At 39.3% G+C, this 25,016-nt stretch overlaps 1 protein-coding gene across 2 annotated transcripts in view; it reads left to right on the forward strand.

The window, feature by feature from the left end:
* The window catches only part of LOC126263740 (Sjoegren syndrome nuclear autoantigen 1 homolog), a 45,173-nt gene that overhangs the window by 14,374 nt on the left and 5,783 nt on the right, over positions 1 to 25,016 (forward strand). For both annotated transcript variants that reach the window (XM_049960921.1, XM_049960922.1), the window contains exon 2: positions 3,354 to 3,553. In XM_049960921.1, the coding sequence (XP_049816878.1) occupies positions 3,354 to 3,553 (200 nt within the window). The remainder of the gene's footprint in view (positions 1 to 3,353; positions 3,554 to 25,016) is intronic.

Here is a 25,016-nt window from a genome sequence, read left to right on the forward strand (position 1 = left end):
TTTTGTCAGCCAGTTTGTCGGCTACTTCACAAGAAGCAAACCAGTTGTCCATTGTAATGTTCCGGTTGGTTCCATATACAGGTTCACATAATTGCATCACATAATATGTAGTAACTGAAACACATTTGTCCCTAGTCTCTTTCCCCAAATATGGAATTCTTGCATAAAAATAATGTCTTCGCGTCACATAATCAAATTATTTTGTTCGGCATGCTTGGCAGGTACATTTTGAATGACCATCTGCCACGGAAGCTAAGGAGTGGCTCGTCAATGGTTAGGAGGGCAGAGGGAGTGTACAATTCTTGACTATGACAAACATCACCATAAATCACGAAATGCAGCGAACTTGTCTGCCGTTCTTCTGTTCAGTCTGGTATGTTGTTCATCAAATCTTAGATTATTGATCAAAAACTCAAATCGATTTTTCGTCGTAACTCCTCAGAAAAATGGGGACCCGTATACTACAGACCATGCATCAGTACAATTCAGATGCGCATTTTTAGAGCTCCACTCATAAAAAGTATACCAAATAAAGCTTTTATTTCGTTTTGGTTGGTATCTCCAGTATACCACTGTGGTGATGTGAATTTTTCCCTTGAATTAGCAATTTTTTGGTTTGTGTATGCAACTATTAGTGAAACCATGTCACTAGTAAATAACAGTTCAAATAATTTCAGGGGAGACGTTTGTCTACTGCACCAAGGGCATGTACCACTATATTCTTTGCTGGCACTCTCGACACTTTTTTGCGGAAGGGATGTGTGTTCCAACAATGCCCATTTCTGCCATATAAAATTTTCATTACTTGGCTATCTCCTTCATCTGATGAATCAACCTCAAATGGCGGTACATCGAATTTGTCATCCTCCTGGTCGTCTGTGATATGACCGTCTTCAGGTTTACTCACATCTTCGTCTGATTCACTGTAATATACATTTTCAGCCTCTTCTTGTTCAAATTCTCTTATTATTTCCTCTGGAGTTCTTGAAAGTTCATGAGAAGACATTTTCTACGCCTGCAAAAGAAAGTACCACCTATTTTATAAACAAAAAAATTAATGTAAATAACAAGGTGGGGTGATTTTTTTACCCCGAACACAAAATTTCACACTTTACCTGTTAAAGGAGCATGGAAAATAAAGACTGAGAGATTATAGCCTCCCCAACATGAAAAACAATACTGACTGGAAAGGTAAAAAATGACTCCCGTCCGAGAAGCCAGTGGTACCAACATAGGATAAAAAATTATAGCGACTGGGGTAATTTCTTACCCCACCTTGTTATTCTAGTGCTAAAAATCATCTGTTCTCTGTTTGTCTTTACTGTGTATTATCCATATCCACATAAGGTTACACAAAAAAGAGCTCACTAACTTTCACAAATGGCTTCCTAACACTTAAATTTGTGTTCAGTGACAATGAATTTCTCTTTTTCAGGAAAGCTTTTTTTATTTTATTTTTTCCCCAGTCTACATTTCATACACATTCTCTCTGCTTCTGACATCATCAATTATTTTGCTGCCGGAATAGCAAAATCACCTACTAATCTCAACATCTCATTGCTTAATCTAATATCCTCAGCATCACCTGATTCAGTTCTGATACACTCCACCGTTCTTGTTTTATTTATTTGTATTAATTTTATAACATGTTTCCAAGATAATATCCATATAATCTCTGACAAAACTACAATGCCTGATTCCTGCACAAGTTGTTGATAACTTTTTACTCTTTACATTTTATTCCTGATCACCTTGTTACAGTCAGTATTCAAAATCTTTTACTAAACCTACAAATACTGTAAATGTGGGTATGCCATGCTTCAAACTATATTCTAGCATAGTCATCGGCTTAGTATTTATCCAGGTGTTCCTACATTTCTCAGGAACTTAAATAGATCCTCCACCAGGTCAGTTTCTCCTTGGTTTCCATTCTTCTGTAGGTAATTTGTATTAATATAGTGCTTAATGGTATGCTCAGGACTATTAACAGTCATTGCCCCCTTTCAGAAAGTCTCAATCAAATCCCATGTAATAGCTTAAGTTAACTTCTGCTGTTTTTAGCCATTTGTCAGTGTTTTCAAATTTGAACAGGCATTGACATTTGAAATGTGTATCATCCATGCACAGTATCATACACTTTACCATGTGAATAATGGAGCTGCTTTGTCAAGAGAAGCAGATAACTCCTGTTGCCATTCATAACAACATGCTCCATATGGCATTAGTAGTGTTGTTATGTTGTTGCACATACATATTGCCCTGAAAATGCCTTATCAGCATGGCTGAATGATGAAAGATATCTATCATTTAGAGATGTTTCTATGCTCTGTGCAATGTTCCCTATATCTCTGAACATTCACTTGTGCACTCTACTTCAACTGAATCTTTCACAATTTAAAAAAAAAAAAAAAAACTACCTGCAGATTGTTGCTTCTCATGTAGTTGGCCTTATCAAACATTACCTCACCATCATCTCAGGACTGAGCAAGATGGCACACTAGGAGGACATTGGACTTTTCATTGGGAGGACTGCTGCTGATATTTCTTTCCTGCCTTTTTCTCATTACCTCATACTTGTATTGCCAAGGTCAGGGTTACACTAACAAGTTATACCTGATGTGCAACATTACTTTCAATCAACTTGGATAGATTGCTGCTAAACGTTACATATGTCAGCAGCTCTTTGACTGCAAAAACATGTTTGTAAAAGGCACTATGTAATACAGCTTTCAGATACTACTGCAATCCGACTTTCATTTACCTTTCAATGATCTCTTATCTATGACAACAGGAGAAAGTCACAAAACACTATATTGGGTGAGTAGATATGTAGATGTTGATTAATCTTATTCTTGAAACATTGCTAACTTATCATAATTTTTTTTCATGAAACATTCTGTTTTCTTTTGGTTCTCCACCACCTCCACCTCCTTCATCAGTATATGTGATGTTTGTCACAAAGAGAGATATGACATGAGTAATTTCATAAAAAGGAATCCGAATTATGTGATTCCTTGATCAGTCACATTCTTGTTGTAAACAGACTGTGTTTAAGTATTGGATTCTCATGAAACTGATGATGGGTGTGTACCAGTATTTGTTTATGTACCAGTATTTAATCAGTTTTCTTTATACAGTAATTTGTCATATGAAGGCAGAGAGATGTGTAAGCGGTTTTAGAGAAGATGGTTTTAACTAAGAGATGAAAATGGTATTTTTTAACCAGTTACAAATATTTTAGGCTATTGTCAGTATAACAAGCTGCAAAATTATTGAAGATTGCATATTAAAATTTTAAAACAATGCTAATATTATAGATACAAAAAATTACAGTACCTGCATGTTTGTTAAAGGCTTAGAAGAATTGAAGAGAACTAGAGGGGAGCTCCAGTTACAAATAGACAAGGCAGAAGAGGAAAAATGTTTAAAAGAAAAAGAAATAAAGAAGTTATCTTCTGATCTTTCACGAATAAATCAAGTGCTAGATGACAAAATAGCAAAGAGAAATGCACTTGACAAAACAATAAGTGAAACGGAAGGTGCATATGTTAAAGTAAGTGACAATTTTTGTAAATTCTCATAATTTCTGTATATTTAATTTTGTAGGTACAGTTCAGAATTTTTGTGGTGGGCCAGAAATTCAATTTAAGTAAAATTTTACAAACAGTGCAGTGTGCATTAAATAGATTAAAATCTATGGATAAGATACTGATAAAATCGAGCATTGCACATATATGCTGCAACACATTAGTGACTCATCACACAAATACTATAATTTTTGGCGTCGGGTTTATTTTTATTTATTTATTTCACAAGCAATGTTTAATTTGAAATTAAATTTGGCCATATGTGATACTTGTTAGAAAAAGAGAGAGAACTTGAGTAACGTCAGAAATATGTGGAATTCTACGAACCCACACGTCTTGCATCTACAGCTCCATCTACATCTACGGGGTGGTCCATCTGAAGTTTCGGATGAGATTATCTCACAAACTATACATCGGGTAAAAATAGTGGGTAAGACAAGTTCGTCAGCTCAAAGGGGGACATCAAATGATACTACACATGACCCGCCCCTGTGGGTGGGGTGGGGGGCAACTTTTAAATCTTAAATGGAAGCACCCATTTTTTATGTCAGATTCAGATTCTCCATAAAAAAAGTAATCGAGTTTTGTCTGAAACATTTTTTTAAATCATTGACAGATAGCACTGAAATCGAGAAAAAAGTGAAATTGGGGAAGGACTCTGATTTATTAAGAATTATACGAGAAAGACGCATCAAATCAATGAAAAGTGTGCACCAATTCTTTCGTTATGCCAAATTAAGCTATTTTTGTACAAAATGTTCTGTATCCTACTTTTAGCGTTACCCAGGAACAATGGCATGAACGTAGTAGAGTCATATTGCCATGGAGTGCTTCATTAGTGTGAGTCCCCTTGCCTCTCACATGTTGGGGTGCTTCCTTAGTGTGAGTACCCTTGCCTCTCACAATTTGGGGTGCTTAATTAAAGAAATTAGCCGTGAAGAAATTGTTCAAAATTATCCCCATTTGCTTCACTGCATAAAATCAATTGTCTGCGAAAGTTGTCCACAGTTTTGAGCAGCACATCACGTGGTATGGCTGCACATGCTCTTCGAATGCGTTGCTCCATATCGTTTCGGGTTGTGGGCTGTCTTTCATAAGCAATAATTTTTAAATATCCCCACAAGAAAAAAATCGAGAGATGTTAGGTCTGGTGAACGTGGAGGCCACTGAATTGGTCCACCGCGTCCTATCTACCGACCAGGGTACCATAAATTTAAAATGTTCTGCACATTTTTAGCATAATGGGGAGCTGCTCCATCCTGTTGGAACCACATTAATTGCCTAGTTTCTAAAACAACATCTTCCATCAGCTCCAACAAATCATCACGGAGAAGTTATAAATAAGTTTCCCCAGTAACATTTTGGTCAAAAAAATACGGTCCTATCAAGTAACCATTTAAAATTCCACACCAGACCATTAACGACCATTTGTGTTGATTGTCAACGGGTCTGTGCCAGTGTGGATTGACAGGGGACCAATAATGACAATCATGACGATTTAATTCGCCATGTGTATTTGCATATCTTTCGGCATTAATGCCTGTGTCAGTGTGATATGATATGCACGATATTTATGTGCCTTAAAAATCCTCGAAACAGTTTATTTCAGTATTCCAGTTTGTCTCTGAATTGCGAGACTACTAATTTCGGGATCCAGTTGAACACAGGCGAGAACGGTAAGGGTACGAGCGTCATTTTCATTGTATTCGCGATGACGAGGTGGATGGTGCATGTGTCCATTTTGAGCTCATTGAGTGCACTTTCAAATAATGTTTTCGCTTGGATGTCGTCTGTTTGGGAAATGATCCGCATACAATTGTGCAGCTGCAGCATAATTGTTATGGCATTCACCTAAAATTAACATCATATCAACAACCTCTGTAGGAGGATAGTGAGCCATGTTTCACTAAAGAATAATTTACTTTCATCAGTTGATGTCTATGGTTCACAATCTGAAAGTGAAGTGACATCTGATTGCATTGCACCAACCTTTATACTGAGCCATAGTTTGCAGTTTGGCCACAGTCGAGTGAATAATGCAATTGTGAAGAGTTCCCTAACGAGATTTTAATACCATTCTGCCTCCCTCCATCAAAAACTGTGGCGGGTAGGATATATTTTGTAAAAAAAAAAAAAAAAAGGGCAAGCTTAATTTGGCATAATGAAAGCATTGGTGCACATTTTGTATCGATTTGATGCGTCCTTCTCGGACCATTCTAAATAAATTGGTATTCTTCCACAATTTTATGTTTCTTGATTTAAGTGCCATCTGTCAATGGTTTTAAAAAAATGTTTCAGACAAAACTTAACTACTTTTTTTATGGAGAATCCAAATCTGCAATAAAAAATGGGGGGTTTTCATTTAAGATTTACAAGTTGCCCCACGCCCCATCCAAGGAGGCGGGGGCTGGGGGTCACATGTAGTATCATTCGATGTCCCCCTTTGAGAATATGAACTAGTCTTACGCACTGTTTTCACCTGATGTATAATTTTCGAGATAATCTCATCCGAAACTTCTGATGCATCACCCTGTCTATATATCTATATTCTACAAATCCCCGTGAGGTGTATGGCAGACGGTACATCCCATAGTTCCAGCTATTAGGGTTTCTTCCCATTCCATTCACATATGGAGTGCAGGAAAAATGATTGAATGCCTCTGTGCATGCAGTAATTGTTCTAATCTTATACACATGATCTCTCTTTGAGCAACATGTAGGCAATTGTAGTACATTCCTAGTGTCATCTATTAAATCCAATTTTTGAACATTTGTTAACAGACTTTCTTAGGATAGTTTACTTCAACAGTCTACTAATTCAGTTCATTTAGTATCTATGTGACACTTTCCCACACATTAAACAAACCTGTGACAATTCGTGCTGCCCTTCTCTGCATATGTTCAATATCCCCTGTTAGTCCTATTTGGTATAGGTCCCGCACACTTGAGCAATATTCTAGGATGGGTCGCACCAGTGATTTGCAAGCAATCTCATTTGTAGACTGATTGCACTTCCCCACTATTCTACCAAGAAATCAAAGTCTACCACCTGCTTTACCCCAACTGAGCCTATGTGGTCATTCCATTTCATATCCCCACAAAGTGTTACACCCAAGTTTTTGTATGAGTTGGCTGATTCTAGCATTGACTCATTGATGTTATAGTCATAGGATACCACATTTATTTTTTTGTTTTGTGAAATGCTAAATTTAACGTTTCTGAATACGTAGAGCAAGTTGCCAAGCTCCGCATCAATTTGAAATCTTATAAAGATCTGACTGAATATTTATGCAGCTTCTTGCAGATAGTAGTTCATTATAGATAACTGCATCATCTGCAAAATGCTTAATATTACTGTTAATATTGTCTGCAAGGTCATTAATATACAACATGAACAGCAAAGGTCCCAACACACTTTCCGGGCGGGGGGGGGGGGGGGGGGGGGGGGGATGATAATACCCAAAGTTACTTCTACATCTGACGATGGCTCTCCATCCAAGGTAACATGTTGTGTCCTCCCTACCAAAAAGTTCTCAATCCAGTCACGAATTTCACTTGATAGTCCTTATGATTGCACTTTTGACAGTAAACATAGGGGTGGTACTGAGTCAAATGCTTTTAGGAAATCAAGAAATAATGCACCTATCTGACTGCCTTGAACCAAAGATTTCAGTGAGGCTTGAGAAAAACACAAGTCGGGTTTCACATGATCGATGTTTTCGGAGTCAGGTCTGGTTGGCTTGGAGGAAGTGATTCTGTTCAAGATACCTCATTATATTTGAGCTGAGAATATGTTATAAGATAGGATAGTGAATGGTAGTTTTGTGGATCACTTCCACTACCCTTCTTGTAGATGGGTGTGACCTGTACTTTTTTCCCAAGAACTGAGCAAGTTTTTTTTTGCTTGAGGGACCTATGATAGATTATAGTTAGAAGAGGGCCAATCTCAGCCACAAACTTGATACAAAATCTAACAGGGATTTCATTGGGCCCTGGAGCTTTGTTCAGTCATAACAATTTCAGCTGTTTCTCAACACCACTGACACTAATACTTATTTCGTTGATCTTTTCAGTGGTGCAAGTATTAAATTGGGGCAGTTCCTGTCACATTCACTAGGGCTGGGCACTAACTTTGGTGCCACTAGCAGCTTTTGCAAATGACCAGACTATCTGGGTTCTGTGAAAAAATCATTTGTTAATTTTCTGCTATGGTAGTCATTGCAGGCATCACGCATTTCTCTCGACAGCCAAACGCATTTCATTCAGCTTCACTCTATCTGTAGTCACGTGCTTTGTTTTACATCTATCATGCAGTAATCTCTGTTTCTTTAGAGGTTTCTTTGCAGTGACTGTATACCGTGGACTGTTCTAATTGGACATATTTATCCAACATATGGTCAATTATTCTTGTAAACTTGAGCCATAGTTCCTCTACATGCTCCTGCCCTGTGCTGAAAGTTTCAAGTTCTGCATTAAGATATGACACTACTGATTGTTACTGATCTGGTTTACTGAACAGACATTTCTTTCTGCTTGTTTCAGTTGTCCTTTGTACTTTGGTAATCTTCATTGCCACAACCATGTATTGGTCACTATTATGTGAAATGCATTCACATTTCACAATTCCAGCTGTAACCTGTATTGTGGATTATGTTGATATTTCTTATGGTTCTTTCTGTTGTTTTTTTATTACATTTCCAAACTGAACTTTCATCATCACTTCTCTACTTGTATGACAAATATCATAATCCCATAAGTGCAGTAATTTTTCTAAATTCATTCATTTGTATCATGTTTGTGAATCCATCATATCACTTTTATTATGTTTTATGTTAATACTATATGTTTGCTATATTCCAGTCAGTTATCCTATTTCTGCAGTTTATGTGCAGGGCCTACAATTTATAATGGTTCCAGAATCATAGAACTCTTATCTTCCATCATCCATATGTCAGTTCATGTCCAGATTTCAATTCAAGTCAGTCAGGTGTATGTACCTCAATGCCAATAGAGCTTTTTGCTGTGACTACTTGATTTTAAATGCTTCAAACATTGTCAGATAGTGAGACAGCTTTACATCCCCTGAAATAAATGTGTCTGTCAGTAGTGTGTTCTTTACTTGTGTGAACATAAAATGGGTTTGCACAATATATCTTTCCTATGTACTCCTATTCTGTTGTTCACTGTACTGCACAGCTGAATGATTTGACAGACATGTGTAAATCCAACGACAGAGTTCTGACATTGACATTGTATTGTACATATAAAAAGCAAATATCAAGACAGCTTGCTGGAATATGTCAGATATACATGTAAGTATTATGTTTTCTTGTTTTATGATGTGTTCTACAATTTCCTTGAGAATCTCCTGATTATGAATATATGGAAGAGAAAGTACACCTAGTCTAATCTAATCTTATTTGATACAGCTCACTGCCTAAGAATTCCCGCTGACAAGAATGGTTTAAAAATGCTTTGTTTATCATTTTACTGGGAAAATTACAAGTATATCGGTCTGCCATAATGGGTAAAATCTTGGTTTAAATGTTGAAGATAGTTTTAATATTAGAAAAAGAGGCTGAAAGGAGGAAATAAAGCAATATGTGGGATACTTCTACATTTCAGAACCATATTAGTACTGTCTGTGCAGGTAATTTATCAGCAAAGAGTTCAATTTCCACAAAATAATTCTGTGTTGTGGACTGCAACAGCAGTCAGGTAAGGGACCCATACCAGGTCGAATTAATGCAAAAGAAGAGGAAGAGAGAGAACAGGAGGGGGGAGGGGGTAGAGCCTAAGAAGAGCTGTGGGACTCATCACAAATTTCTGTAGTCCACATAAAATTTCCCTGTATCAGAATATTAAAGTAACTGACTGTTATTTATTTATTGAACAGCTACAGTAGCAACAACCAGTCAGAGTTTTAACTTGGGCTTGCATTCTGTAATGTCCATTGTCATTATATCTCTCTATATTATATGCCACTTATCAGTGGCCATTACCATAACTGTTATAATTCATTTTCATTATGTGATCTGTCTCACTATGTTGCATATTCATTTTACACTACAGAATGTCTTAAGCAAATAGCTAAAGTTTGCAGAAAAGTAATAAGGCTACTACAGTGCTACAAGTTAGTAGGGGTGGTATGTGCAAATATGTGTAGTATGGAATCATACAGCTGTTTCTGCCACAGCAATACTTTACCCATGGGTAATTAAAAATGGATATCACCAACCCCTTGCATCAACTGCACTTAAGTGTCCACCATGAGGCCCAAGCAAAAGTAACCTCCATTTTCATATACCATGTGAAGTGGTGGGGGAATAGAACAGTCACTACAATGACTCATGCAGTATGTCAGTGTGCTAAGAGTTGTGATAGTGAGCAAGCCACATTTCTTTTCATTCCCTGAAGTAGCTGTGCAAAATGAATGTTGCAACTGAAAATCTCCCCAAAAGTGAAATCTGTTACATAACATGGTTTTCAGTGGACAAAATTACTGAAGCTAGTGACATTCATCATGGAATGTGTGCTGTATACTGACCAAATATGATGAGTGAAAATATTGTGTGCCAGTGGACAGTCCATGATTAAACAAAAGTGGCTGACCATCTGCTAACAGCAACAAATTGGTACAGAAAACTGATATTTTGTGATATCTAAATTGTTGGGCAAATTTCCACACTTTTTCAAAGTGTTTTGCATAAGATTATCACAAAACATTCATAGTACCACAAGTTGTTTGGTTGTTAGGTTCCAAAACTTCCATACGACAGAATTTTATGCATAGTGCATTTGTCAACTTGTTAATAAATGTGATAAATACATATGTCTGAATCTGCAGTAAAGTAAATGTTTCCAAAAAATTTGCTCTTATTTGTCTGAGTAAAAATTAAAAATGCTAAAATACAATGTAATCTAATATTAATGACAGTGAATTTCACACTTCATGAGTCCAATTTTCAACAGCCAAAACGGCATAATCATTTGCTGCAAACGAGTCTTCCATGCCTCAGGGTTTGCTCAGATTATTGCAAACTAACAACTGTTCAGAGCCCTGCCTTGTCTCTCACTCACAAAGCTCATCATTGCTGATACCCCACTTCAAATTAGTCTTGAATCTTTCACTCCTGTTCTCAATTTGTTTAGGGTCTTTCAAGTCCTGTACTGGAGATGGCAGCCTGACGGCAACTTCTCTTTTGCTGTCCATTATCCTCCAGGAGGCTTTTTTCGCCACAGCTCAGTTCAGTGAGCTTCTGCTGAAATTGGAGCTGGTGTTGGTGCTGTAGTGAGGAGGAAGATTTTCCTGGATTCCAATTGTGACGGATAAGAATGAATTCCAAGCAATGGATTTTTTTTGCTTCTTCTTCTCACTTGCTGCTGCAGACTGGCTTATTACATATGAAGGTGCTACTCAATGAGTGGAAATATCTTAATGTATGGTGTTGGTCATAGGCAACCTTTCATTATGTGGTTGTCCCATGAAGAGTCGTATCAACTTGATCAGCATGTGCAGAGTTCCTCCAAACCTGTGCTGCATGTTCCACAGCAGAGAAACACAGAACAAGACTGAAAGTGTGGAGGACACTCAACGGTGCTCCCCATGTTGTCTGTCAGTTTGTGGAAGAAATTGTTCCTGGTGCATACCTTCTGCTTGGTTTCTATACAGTTTTGTTTGTTAGTTATGGCATGATCTCTAGTTTTAACCCTATGTGCTGGGGGAGAACAGTCATTTAAACTGTGTCCTTTTCAGGTGATGTTAAGCTTTCTTCTTGCCTCCTTATTGCATAGGTGGGGTGTGCACACTTGAGTTTTATCCAGATTGGGTTTCAAGCAGTTGTTGTCATAATAGATAGAAAATTCTTCAAGATCAGATGTTAGCTTGTAATCTGTTTCTTCAAATGCTGAACATTGGTGCATATGTTATATAATATCGGAACCAGCGCACTTCCCTGGGGAAGGCCATTCTTCTGCATTCTCCATCGGCTCATTTTGTCATTTAGATTGACAAAACATTGCCGTTTGCTGTAAACACTGAATAAACTGTGTCAGCCAGTAGTTCTTAATTGTTGTTGTGCATAGCTTCGTTGTTTGTTTCTTATGATTCATGGTATCATAAGCAGCAGTAAGATCAATAAAGGCAACTCTTGTAATCTGCTTTCCCTCATACTCTTCCTCAATGTACTGGGTTAAATGAAGTATCTGGCTAGTACATGACTTACCTAATCTTTAATGATGTTCCTGTCAACAGACTCAGAAATTCATTCTCTCCAAAATATTAAACAGATGGCACAGAAGTGATACATAATTGTAGTTCTTTGAGTTATTCAGTTCTTTGCCTGTTTTAAACAGTGTCACAACTTTTGCTTTATATCCAATTCATAGTTACGGGGCAAAAGTTATTTATTTGCTCCAGTCTCATGTCATACAAGGCTGCAGCTTCATTACTTTTCACCTGATGAACAGTGGTTCTCAGTTCTTCACCTGTGAATGGAGTACAAAGATTTTCATTCTCCTCTTTGCATCGTTAAGGTTTTGTTACTTGTTCTTTTTGTCATTCAACAGCAGTTGGTGTGCTGTTTGGTCAGGGGTGACCCTCCTCACTCCTGAGGGTGAAACTGTAGGACCACTTAAGGTGTATTGATAATTTCCAGGCTTGTCGATTACTATGTTCAAGGTTAGAACTTTCAAGAAGATGACACCATTTTTCTGTTCGTGATGTTGATATGGCTTGGGTAAGTTGTCGTGTTTGTATTATCTTTTTCAAGCATGGATCGTTTTCAAGGAGATGTTCGTAGCTCTCAAGGAGCATGTTTGAATCATTATCAAGTCCACACAATTATCCAGTCCTACAGCCTCCTAGGATGTGTTTATGAGATACTCTTTAAAAATTCACAAACTCATAATTCTCCGGATCAGACCTGACTATTATGACTTCAAGTTCTGAGAAAAATGATCACGATAAGCTGTTTTTGAAGTTGAACTGTTACTCTGAATACGATTTTCTGGTCTTACAACTGCTTTTACAGTATGTATGAGAGCTCAGTGTTGTGTTCAAGGGAATGGTTCTGCAATATGCTTCTTGGTTTGTTGAGCAATATATTCAGAGGCAAAAATATTATTCAGGTTGTAACCCCTCCTACTTTGGCCACTGCTAATGGAAAAGGGCAACTTTGTGTTATGTATTTGTTTTAAATCCATGCATTCAGTCCAGTCTTCTATATTTTTTTCCCATTTGTGTCTGTCTCCTTACTCCCCCTCCCCCTCCAAGAAGGACTACGACAAAGTTATTGTTGTATTGTTGGCTGAGAATCAAAATTGCAAGCTTCTGTAAATAAATAATGAAATTTTATTGAACTATGCCAGTATTTTTTTTATAGCCTGAAGGAGGCTAATTTCTGGACACCCCTCATGCTTTATTATTTTTAACATGTTGACTTCCGCATCCATAGTGATGGATGTTTCACCTGACACACTGCAGCAGGTGTGATGCTCTGCGGTGGCCGGAGGTGCCCTTGTGGCAATCAGTGCGTTACATCAATTTCAACTATCCTTTTCACTATTTATTTTATGTAATATCATCATACTTAAATATCATGGTGTGAAATCAAAAAACTATAAGCTTTTCATGACATCTGTATCTTCATATGGTTTTTATGAGAGTCCAACAGTAACTGGTGGAGAATCATGACCAAGAAATTACTGATAAATAACATGTTCGATAGGTCTCAGGCAAACTTGCCGGCTAGAGGAACAATTGTACCTGTCATTCTTCAAATACTGTTTGCACATTCATTGCCCCCTTGTGGCTCAACATTGTCCTAATGAAATATGGCAGAATATGAAGTAGCAGTTACTGCTCAAACATCCCTCAATAAATTGAATAAATTGGAGTTGAGAAAATGCATTGTATCCAGTGGGGCCCAAACCATCATCCATCATACTTTGTGTTACTGGCTTTTGGCTCCCCCCTCCCGCTGCTGTGCTGCAATTGATGATCTGTGCATGTGTGCTGAATACTCACATTTGTTGGGTACCTACAGACGCCATAAATGAAGCATCTGTCCGAGTTAACAGCTGTTTGTTCTTATTTAAGATTCCCCAGTTAATTGAAAATCTCGCTTAGCTTGAAATACACAGTGATTCACCTACAGAAATTCATTGGCAGACGAGAGAATTTCATGGAGAAAACAGTATGAATGACAGAAGCTCATGCTCATGCATGCAAAAGCATGTAAAACTGAGCAAGTAGACTGTGTTTGGAATTGATTGTCCTTGGTATAGCTGTGACCTAGTACCCAGTGACAATCACTTGCTGCTACACTTGAAAAAACATTTAGGCAGTTATTATGATGGTGATACAACAGCTATCAGTAGTGGCTGGAAAATCAGATGTGAGATTTTTGTGAGAAAGTGTAACCTCCCCCTCACTTATCGACCTTAATGACAGTGAAAAATTAAACCGCGTGTACCTAATGGAAATTTGGGAAAAGCAATCGTCACCGAAGTTAATCTGTCGGTAAAGAGGGAGGAAAGGGTTACATCTAAATGAAAGGAAAAATGCAAATGAAACTGGTGGAAAATAATTTTGAAAAGGGGTAAAGTTAATAAAGAAAGTAAATGTGCGGCCGTTACGTTAACAATTAACTAGCGGTAATTAGATATTTGAGATTTGGGGGAAATTACGGTCGCCAGTCCTAAGGACAATTACTATAGTAACTGAAAAAGAAAGGTAATTACACATATAATTAGCACTAGAAGCGTGGCAACTGAAGGTTTGTCAGAAGTAATAAATTTTGCTGCACTCTGACTTAATTTAGCAAAAGAATTAATAAAACCGGAAAATTGAAAGTTAATTTAGTGACTGAAATTAATAAGAAGCTTTCTTTCTTAAGCACATCGAAATTCAGTAAAATACGGTTAGTCTTGGACTACCTCAACAATCATTTCAAAAGCTACTTGAATCTACGCAATTTAGAAATAAGAGATTTAGCTTTGAACTTGAATTAAATGATTCTGAACAATTAACAATAGTAAAATTTAGTACGTACCAAGCTGAGCTGCAGTCACAGGTAAGCTAAAATACGGTAACAAAACTCGCACTCTTAATTTGTGCTTGTGTAATCTAAATATTGTAGCCAGCTATGAATACTTAAACGGAACTTTGAAATTAAAGCAGTGAAATGGAATGATTGTACTTTAATGCTGGCGTCTGAATTTCAACGACACTCGGGTTCATTTCGGAAAAGGAAGGGACCCTGCTTGGTAATGCAATTGGGACAATGAGCAACAAAGGTTCATGCTAAGTTGCTGTAATTTTGCGAGGCAAATGGAACAGTTTGAAAAGTTGAGGTCTGCCATACAGTTCTGAAACTTTACGTGCTTTTAGTCTTCCTTGTTGGTTGATTGAAGGTTTGAAGTCGTCGATCGAGGAGGTGGCGACAGTCACTCATTGTCGGCCGTCGCTGTTGCAGAAGCTGGATGCTGGCGCGCCTTTTTTTCGACACGGTCACCAGACGAAACGGGCTCTTGATGTGCGCCAGCTAATGCTTCCCGTCCGCGACACCATGTCAGAAACTATCATCGCAAGTCGAGCGCAATTACATGCTGCCAAACGCCGAAAGCGCGGCAACTCGCGGGGGGCGTCACACACACACCTCCTCCACTCGCTACTCCCGCCAGACACTCTCTTTGCTCTGCCCGCGCTCCACGAGGCAGAGTTAACACTACCAAAGATCCTACACACTTTGATTCTTCACACGACCTATCGATGTAATCGTTCGATAGCAGTTTGCCCTAGGCAAGACCCAGCGTAAAAATACAAATAATATTTACGAAACAAACCAATTATACATCGACATAAATGCATAAATATATGTATACAAATAGTAAAACAAGTACAATATGTAAAGACACAGAAATGTCATATATTCAGTTAACAAAAATAAGCAGAACAAATTTATAGTACAATAGATGGAAATAGGAGGATATGCATTTCCGGCGTTACAAAAGGAATTCAGAAGTTTGTTGCTCATTATGATTATTGTCTTAAAACTTTGGTCAGAATTATGTTGAATAGTAGATTGAGGTATGGGCTTTTATGTAATAGCAAAAATTTATTTATTTATTTATTTTTTTAAATGCAATTGTGTTTCTTTGGTATAAAATCAGCTCTTGCTTAAGACAACAGGCCTCATATTTTGCCACATGGCTTGCCAGAATAGAATTCCTGTGCTCGCTGTAGTTGGAGGTGACTATGGTTTCTGATGCAGTGACCATAGTGTCACCCACAGCAGACTGTGAAACTATTAATGTAGACAGCACCCCACCCAGTGGGGTGTAGCAGTGTTGTGCCAACACTGGAGAGAACTTTATGGTGATAGCATTGGATGGTCCAGTGTCTGCTTGTAACTGCACATAGTTATCTTCTGTTTACTGATTTCATAAATATATATCTCTGCCACAGCTGCACTGTGGCACTGCTCTCTCTCGGCTCGATGGTGATGGGTGTCCCAGTCGAGATGATGTGGAACGGCATCCGTCAGTCACAACAACAACAACAAAAAACTCCTCGCGTGGTTTGGTTACTTTCAGATACTGTATCTCTAAAATGATATCACTGTCTCGATGGAGCAGCACACCGGAGTGTTTGCGCCGCCCTTGCTTGTAATGAAAGCAATTGTGTTCATTGTCTGTCGATCTTCTTCACATTACAAATGTAGTGAGTGCACCACTTGATAATGCAATGCCTCCATTGACCTGAAATAACCAAAAGCCCCTTGCGTGTTCACGACAGACACTTCGGTTTGCGCGAACTTGCTGATGACAGTTCTTATGCCCGGTTTGAGAATGGTTATTCAAACATTAACAAATAGTGTCTTGAATCATCACCCAAGCCGAGGCCACATTATGAATTTTGCAAGGACGTTAAGTTGTTAATTATTATTCCGTCGCCAAGGAGTCGCTACGTCGTGTATTCAACAACTGCACGACGTAACTCCAGAGATAACATACCCTTGAGCAGTGTTCAGAATGCTTCGTAATTTTGGTGTTAAGTTATTGCTGTTCACATTTAAATTATCACTAATTCACTTAGCACTTTTATGTTGTCAGAATAATCAGTTAATTTCACGGATACACTTTAAATGTCCATGAAATGATGTAGGCGACACGGAAAATTAAAGTTGAATTAAGGTTTATTGTTCTTCGTAATTATTGTCTGTCCCTACGCTGAGCACACACACCGATATGTCATTCAAGGAACTGCATGTGTTAACATCAGTAATTCTGATCTTGATGTTAACTTCTGACAACACAGCAAAATTGTAATTTCTTCGTGATTGTGTTTAGTTGTGGCCTACTCAAGACTAATAATCGAGTTTATGTCGGCGATCAGTCTCTTTCTGTCTCCTTTTATGTTAGTGACTATTAAGTATCACGAAGGCTAAGTCCCATCACAAATCGGTAATCATACGATTCACTCTTCTGTCGCATACATCAAAATCCGGTTATTTGTCCAAACGGTAAAGATGATCCTACTTTAGTCTGACTTCTAATATTTCCAGTCTATATTGTAAAACTTTAAACTTCAAATCAGTTTTAAAACAATCTAGCAGCACTTAACATGCGTACTACTGTTGCAGAATACATCTGAAATGTAAATTGCTTTTCAGGAAAATTACAGTTATGATATATAAAATTTTAGTTGCGAAACATAAACATCAACAAAATTCAGTGAAAAGTAACTTCACATATTTGAAACAAAGATCTTGGGATAAATTTTTGGGCCAATGGAAGTAAATAGTGTCTTGAGGAGGAAATTCAACTACGGATTATATAGTCTATATAATGAACCAGATATTGTCAGTTACACTAAGATTAAAAGGCCAGAATGGGCAGAATATGTACCGAGAGCAAATGAAAGAATGATGAAGATCCTCAACGCAGTGCCTGAAGGAACCGAAGCTAGGGTGGGAGAAGACGTAAGGAAAACTGGATTTCATAATTGGTAGAGTTCAGCACTAATCAGAAGGCCAAGGCTCACAAAGGACTGTTGTATCAGTGGTGATGATGCCTCAGAATGTGTCACCAGCCAAACTCCTTTTTATTCAAATTGTGCCATAAATTTATTTTTTCTTTGGTTCATTTCATATCTCATTAATTATTCAGTCTTCCCATCTAATTTTCAGCATTCTTCTGTAATACCACATTTCAAAGCTTTTGTACAATACTACAATCTATACAGATACCTTCAGAAAATACTTCCTAGCACTTAAATTTATATTTGATATTAATAAATGTATATTTTTCAGAAACAATTCTCTTGCTACTGCAAGTCTGTGTTGTATGTCTTCTTTACTTTTGCTATCAGTTAATTTGCTGGGAAAATAGCAAACTTCATTAACTTTCTTCACTGTCTCACTTCCCAATAGGATTCTATAAGTGTCACCTGATTTAATTTGTCAACATTCCATTACCTTTTTGTTACTTTTTTTATATTCATCTTGTAATCTGAAGCATAATATTCACAGTTATAAGTATATTCCTTGCCTTTATGTGTGACTGTTGTGCCCTTAGACCCTTCTCAAACTTATTCTCCTATTATAATTGCTTTAAAATACAGACTTACTATACCACATTTCTGCACAATAACTTGTGAGAATCCTGTTGAGCTACCAGCTTGTATATTTTCTTCACCAATGCATACATTAACCAGATTACATTAACTTGCTTGGTTCACTGTTCAGAATATGAATGAAAAACAAATTTCATTTAATGTATGGTAACCGGCTTCTAGTGCTCATATATCCACACATCTCCAAGCCACACTGGCGAATGACAGAGTATTTATTTCCATGTTGAGGCAGATATTTCTTCTTGCAAAACTGTTACAATTGCCATCTCATGTTGAAGATGTGTTGCCCCTTGATATAGCTCACCACATGCAAAATAAAAATAACAACCCTGCAGAATACCTATAACTTTAAATCTAAATCCAATGTAAATTGGCTGCAAGAAAAATTCATTGGTAAGAAGATGTGAGGGTGTACATTGTTCCCCAAGAGTGATACATACGAGGGGCATTTGAAAAGTCCGTGCTACGTACGTGTTTGGGGTCAACTTTTTTTATTTTTCGACATAGTCTCCTTTTAGACTTAACACTTCATCCAGTGATGTTCTAATTTGTTGATCCCTTCCGAATAATACGAATTGTCCAAGTCTGCAGAATAGCTATTAGTTGCTGCAATCACCTCCTCATTTGAATAAAATCATTATCCCGCCAGCCATTTCTCAAATTTGGGAACAAACAGTAGTCCGAGGGAGCCAAGTCCGGAGCATAGGGAGGATGTGAAATGAGTTGGAATCCTATTTCCATTAATTTTGTGACCACAACTTCTGAGGTGTGTGCTGATACATTGTCGTGATGGAAAAGGACTTTTTTGCGGTCCAATCGCTGGTGTTTTTCTTGCAGCTTGGTTTTCAAACGAAGGTCCAGTAACGATGAATAATATGCACCTGTAATAGTTTTACCGTTTTCCAGATAGTCAATGAGGATTATCCCTTGGGGATCCCAAAAGACAGTCGCCATAACCTGTCCGGCCGAAGGAATGGTCTTTGCCTTTCTTGATGCAGATTCTCACTTGGTAACCCACTGTTTGGATTGTTCGTTGGTCTCAGGAGTATAGTAATGTTTCATCCACAGTGATGAAATGACGCTTAAAGTCCCGCAGATTCTTCTTGATCAGCTGCAAACCATCCTTGCAACACTTCAGACGATTCCGTTTTTCGTCAAGCGTGAGCAATCGTGGAACCCATCTTGCGGATTGCTTTTCATGTCCAAATGTTTATGCAAAATATTATGTACCCATTCATTAGAGATGCACAGCACTAGCAATCTCACACACCTTAACTCTTCTATCATCCATCACCATATCATGGATTTTATCACTGATTTCTGGAGTTGTAACCTCCACAGTGCGTCTAGAACGTTCAGCATCACTTGTGCCCATATGGCCGCTCTGAAAATTTTGAAACTCCTTATAAACGGTTCTAATCGAAGGTGCAGAGTCACTGTAATGTTTATCAAGCTTCTCTTTAGTCTCCTGAGGCGTTTTACCTTTCATAAAGTAATGTTTAATCACCACACGAAATTCTTTTTCGTCCGTTTTTTGACACTCACTCGGCTTCCTTGCTTCACATGAATGCCAAACACAAAGAAATACACCAATATGGCTGAAACTTGGTGTGCGTTCTTTCCAAAGATGCTATTAACTAAACATGACCTCAATACATGCGGGTGGTGTCATCTCTCGGACTTTGCACAGACTATTAAAATACCCCTCATACCACCATACACCACTTTTCAAGACACTATTTATTACTTTCAACTGCGCTTGCAAGTCCTTTGCCATCTTTGACAGAATTACAGTGTCATTGGTAAACCACAAAGCTTTTATTTCTTCTTCCTGAACTTTGATTCACTTTCCAAATCTGTTCTTGGTTTCCTTCACAGTCTTCTCTGTGTATAGATTGCATTGAGGAAAGGCTACACCGTTGTCTCTCTCCCTTGTCAACCACCATTTTCTTTTCTGCAGTCTGGTTTATGTACAGGTTATAGATAACCTTTTGCTCTTTGCGTTTCACCCCTGCGATGTTCACAGTCGACATAATCAAAAGGTTTCTGTACAAATGTCATACACATAGGTTTTCTTTTCTCCAGTCTATCATCTAAGACAATCCCCATGTGTTCCTACATTTGGGTCCCGAGTAAACAGATCTTCCCCAGAGATCAGCCTCGACCTGTTTCTCCATTCTTCTGCAAATAATTTGTTGATTGTTCAGCAATATTCACATCTGTCAGCACCTGCCTTCTTTGGAACAGGAGTTGTTACATTCTTCTTGAAGTCTGCGGGTATTTCACCTGTCTCATATATGTTGCATATAAGGTGGAATAGCTTTGTCATGACTGGCTCTCCAAAGTGTTTCAGTTATTCTGAGGTAATGTCATCTACTCCAGGGATCTTGGTTCAACTTAGGTCTATCGGAGCTCTGATGAATTCTTCTCACAGTATCATATCTTCCATCTCATCATCAACTACTTCCTCATTTCTTTCTATAATAATTGTTTCCCTTATATAGGCTTTGCTTGCGCAAAAACAAGTGAGGTCATCAGAATGAGATTTTCACTCTGCAGCGGAGTGTGCGCTGATATGAAACTTCCTGGCAGATTAAAACTGTGTGCCCGACCGAGACTCGAACTCGGGACCTTTGCCTTTCGCGGGCAAGTGCTCTACCAACTGAGCTACCGAAGCACGACTCACGCCCGGTACTCACAGCTTTACTTCTGCCAGTACCTCGTCTCCTACCTTCCAAACTTTACAGAAGGCTGTGGCTAAGCCATGTCTCCGCAATATCCTTTCTTTCAGGAGTGCTAGTTCTGCATGGTTCGCAGGAGAGCTTCTGTAAAGTTTGGAAGGTAGGAGACGAGGTACTGGCAGAAGTAAAGCTGTGAGTACCGGGCGTGAGTCGTGCTTCGGTAGCTCAGTTGGTAGAGCACTTGCCCGCGAAAGGCAAAGGTCCCGAGTTCAAGTCTCGGTCGGGCACACAGTTTTAATCTGCCAGGAAGTTTCATATCAGCGCACACTCCGCTGCAGAGTGAAAATCTCATTCTGGAAACATCCCCCAGGCTGTGGCTAAGCCATGTCTCCGCAATATCCTTTCTTTCAGGAGTGCTAGTTCTGCATGGTTCGCAGGAGAGCTTCTGTAAAGTTTGGAAGGTAGGAGACGAGGTACTGGCAGAAGTAAAGCTGTGAGTACCGGGCGTGAGTCGTGCTTCGGTAGCTCAGTTGGTAGAGCACTTGCCCGCGAAAGGCAAAGGTCCCGAGTTCGAGTCTCGGTCGGGCACACAGTTTTAATCTGCCAGGAAGTTTCAAGTGAGGTCATAATTGCCTATGTCATAACCTTAGAATATTAGTAAGTAAAAGGAGTTAAATGTGATTACACATTAAGCCCAGTTGACAAAAGGAAAGAGCTAAAAACAAGGACTTCCCTTTGGAGAAAGGTCCGCAAAATATGCCGTAGAGACAGTGGAGGTCTCAAGCCAGTGTTTGCTCCCATGAAGAGAAGACCTATGGTGATGCTAGAGTGACACCATCTACCGACAGACAGCAACACGGAGATCATCCCAAGTAATGGAATAGCTAGCAGGCTGAGGTAGGAGGACTGTAGCCTTGGCAGCAGCATCAGCAGCCTCATTTCCCATCACACTGAAGTGACTAGGTACCAAGATGAACATCACAGTGGTTCCCAACAACAACAAACAAGAGTGAGTATCGTCATGGTATTTCTGCTAGATCTAGGAAGTGTTGAGTGAAGAAGGTTAAATTTGCTTCAGAAGCTCTCTTGGACCCATTACGCTAGGGGATGGACATTGTACAGCACACAAAGGCTCTGAAGGGCACTGAGAGAATCACAGCATGCGACACAAAAAAAGCCTGTTTCACTTTATGTGCTGGGTAGCCTGATAGAAGGTGAAGAGTTACTATAAAAATCGAACAGTGTTCTGGAAGCTGATACCAAAAATGGTTGGTGCCAATGATGAAGGTACACCCAACACCATAGTCAGTCTTAGAGTCATCAGTGTGCAGGACGAAGTTGTGTGCGACGGTTGAGAAGCTAAAAGCAATAGACCAAATCCAGAGTAGTGTCCTTAGGAAGGGAATGAAGTCCAAGATTAACATGAGCCACCACACGAAGCCAAGGCAGTGAAGGGCTCACTCCCATTAGGAACGTGGCAGATAACATGAAGCTAAGTGCCGGAGCAGTAGCCGAGAGTGAACTCCGGAGGTAACAGAAGAACAGTGCGCCCCATATTGGCAGTCAATGGAATCATCGAAAAAGAGTGCCTAGTATGGGTGGGCCACGGATAGCACAGAAACCGCATGCATATCCGCTGAGCAAGACATCATATCCATAAGACAGTGTAGTTCAACAGCTTCTGTATCGAAACTGTCAACTGGACTAGTGTAAAAGGTGACAATGGCCAAAGTGGACTTGAAGGAAACACAACAGGTCAAAGCAGTTGCAAGGATGCAACTTTGTTTCTTGGACACAGAAAACAAGTGGACACTGTGATTCCAAGAGCAACCATAATTCCTCATCGTTTTGATCTAATGATATGGACATTCCATTGGAGAAGAATCATAATGGGGTGGGGGAGGACGAATAAAGGGTACTCACCTCAGCGGCTGCTGTTTGACAGCCTTTGAAGATACACTGCTACAGAGGCCGGAGGGTACTGTTCCGAGAAATGTATAGAGGAAGTGGCATTCTCCCTGGCCTATGGATTCCAGGGCAGAAAAATGGTTGGCAGTGCGCACCAGCAAAATGAAGGTCAGCCAGGTAAGGGTATTATGCAGTGATGTGAGTCAGGGAAGGAGAAGACGGATTGCCTTTGTTTGATTTCTTACAACCTTTACACTTGGCAGACGAAGATGGAGACATTTGTCAGCTGTAGGGACATAAAAAGTCCTTGTAGGAGTATTCCTTTTGTCCTTTCCGGCCCGCTGGTTGTGTAGTAGGTGATTTCGCTGCAGGGACGAAGATTTGACAGTTTGTTGCACAGCTGCAGGAGGAGACAGGGATGCTACCTTGATACTGAGTGATTTCACAACTGCGCTACTGAATTGGAGGTCAATTCTGTGTGGCTAAGTCTTTTGTGGAACAAGGCTTGGCAAGAACGGTATTGTAAGTGCTGGATGGTAAAATGCAGGGCTTTCAACTAGCCAACTACTTGTGAGTGACAGAATAGGGTAATTTTTCCTTCACCCCGATCTCCTGAATTGCCTGCTTATTGAGATACATGAGGCATTCACGGGATTAGGCAGCATGGTTGCTATTACAATTGATACAGCAGGGGGGAGGAGGCAGGCAGTCGCCCTCTTCAGAGTTTCTACCACAAGTAACACATTTGGCCATGTTTTGACAGGACACGCAAATTTGGTTATAACCTTGACAGCAGTAGCAACACATCGGGTTTGCGATGTACGGTCAGGCTGTGATGATTTCATAGCCTGCCTCAAACTTCAATGGAAGCACTACTCCATCAAATGTCAGAAAAAGACTGCATGTAGGCACCAAGTCTGCATCAACCTTTTTTATTACCCAATGGACCACAGTGATGCCCTGATCAGAGAGATGTCCTCAGTCAGATCATCAAGCAATTGTGTAAGAAAGACCATGTGAAGAATTCAGCATACGATGGGCCTCGAAACTAATAGGACACCTGTGGAGGAGCGAAGCTGCAAGCAGTTGTTGGGCTTGGAAATCGCGATTGGTCTCCAAAAGCAAAGTTCCATTATGTAAATGAGAGCAGGCTTTCACACGGCCTGCAATTGCATCAACACCTTCCTGAATAATAAATGGATTAACTGTAGCAAAGGACTGACCTCCTGCAGTACGTGATACCACGAGGAACTAAGGTGCAGCTGGGAAAGTCTTTGAATCTTTACCCTCATTCCATTTACATTTAGTAGATGTAGACTGAGATGCCGACTGGCTCATTGCAAAAAGAAAATATCCCTCTTGATTGCCAGCATCTCCAGTGGCGTGCTCCTTCCAACTGGGAGCCCCCTCAGTGTGGACAACAGCATATTGTAGCCAGAGAGAGGAGCCAAAAGGCGCATTTCGCAGTCGAGCCCATACAGGGAGGAAGAAGAAATGAAGAGAAACCTCAAACTCCAAAGCAGAGGAAGGGGACGAGATGGAGAACAAAGAAAAAACACATGAGTGGTTACAATGCTGTGCTATCAAAACTTTGAATGCATTCCCAAAACTATCCAAGACATATTACTCAAGGGATGGGATAAAAGGATAGCAGCACGGAAAGGGAAGAGATGCTGCAAAGTCTGGGGTCCTGTGGTAGCTAAGTACGAACTCACCAAAGAGTGGTGTGAGTTCCATGGGATGCCTCTATGTATTCCTTCCACCTTTCAGCCTTCCCTTTCTTTCCTTAACCCTTTATTTGGCAGTTTTGCTCTCAAGCAACATCAAATTTACGTTGACCTTATGGGACAACGAACACTTCCCAGTGCCTTTTACTGGCATTGTTGCCTCCAGGCAACGTTCCTTTACACACTGCAAATGCCAGTTGTTGTAATAGTTCAAGGTTTCCCACACGGAATGGCAGTTTGTGCAGTGGTGTTACAGAGATCTCCTCGTGTGAGCAACAGGGGTGTCTTATTTTGGTTCTGAAAGAGTGGATTTCAATAAATTGGCAGTAATCTTAGCAGATTTTCTTCAAGAAATGCCCAGAGGCGAGTTTACAGCAGAAATAGTGTTTTGAATTATGTAAATAGTATAAAACTTTTATGTTGCCTATGAGCAACATTGCCCATACTTGAGACATGTGCCATTAGTATATTACCT

Source organism: Schistocerca nitens, chromosome 6 (genome assembly GCF_023898315.1).
Source record: "Schistocerca nitens isolate TAMUIC-IGC-003100 chromosome 6, iqSchNite1.1, whole genome shotgun sequence".
Classification (NCBI taxonomy): Eukaryota; Metazoa; Arthropoda; class Insecta; order Orthoptera; family Acrididae; genus Schistocerca; species Schistocerca nitens.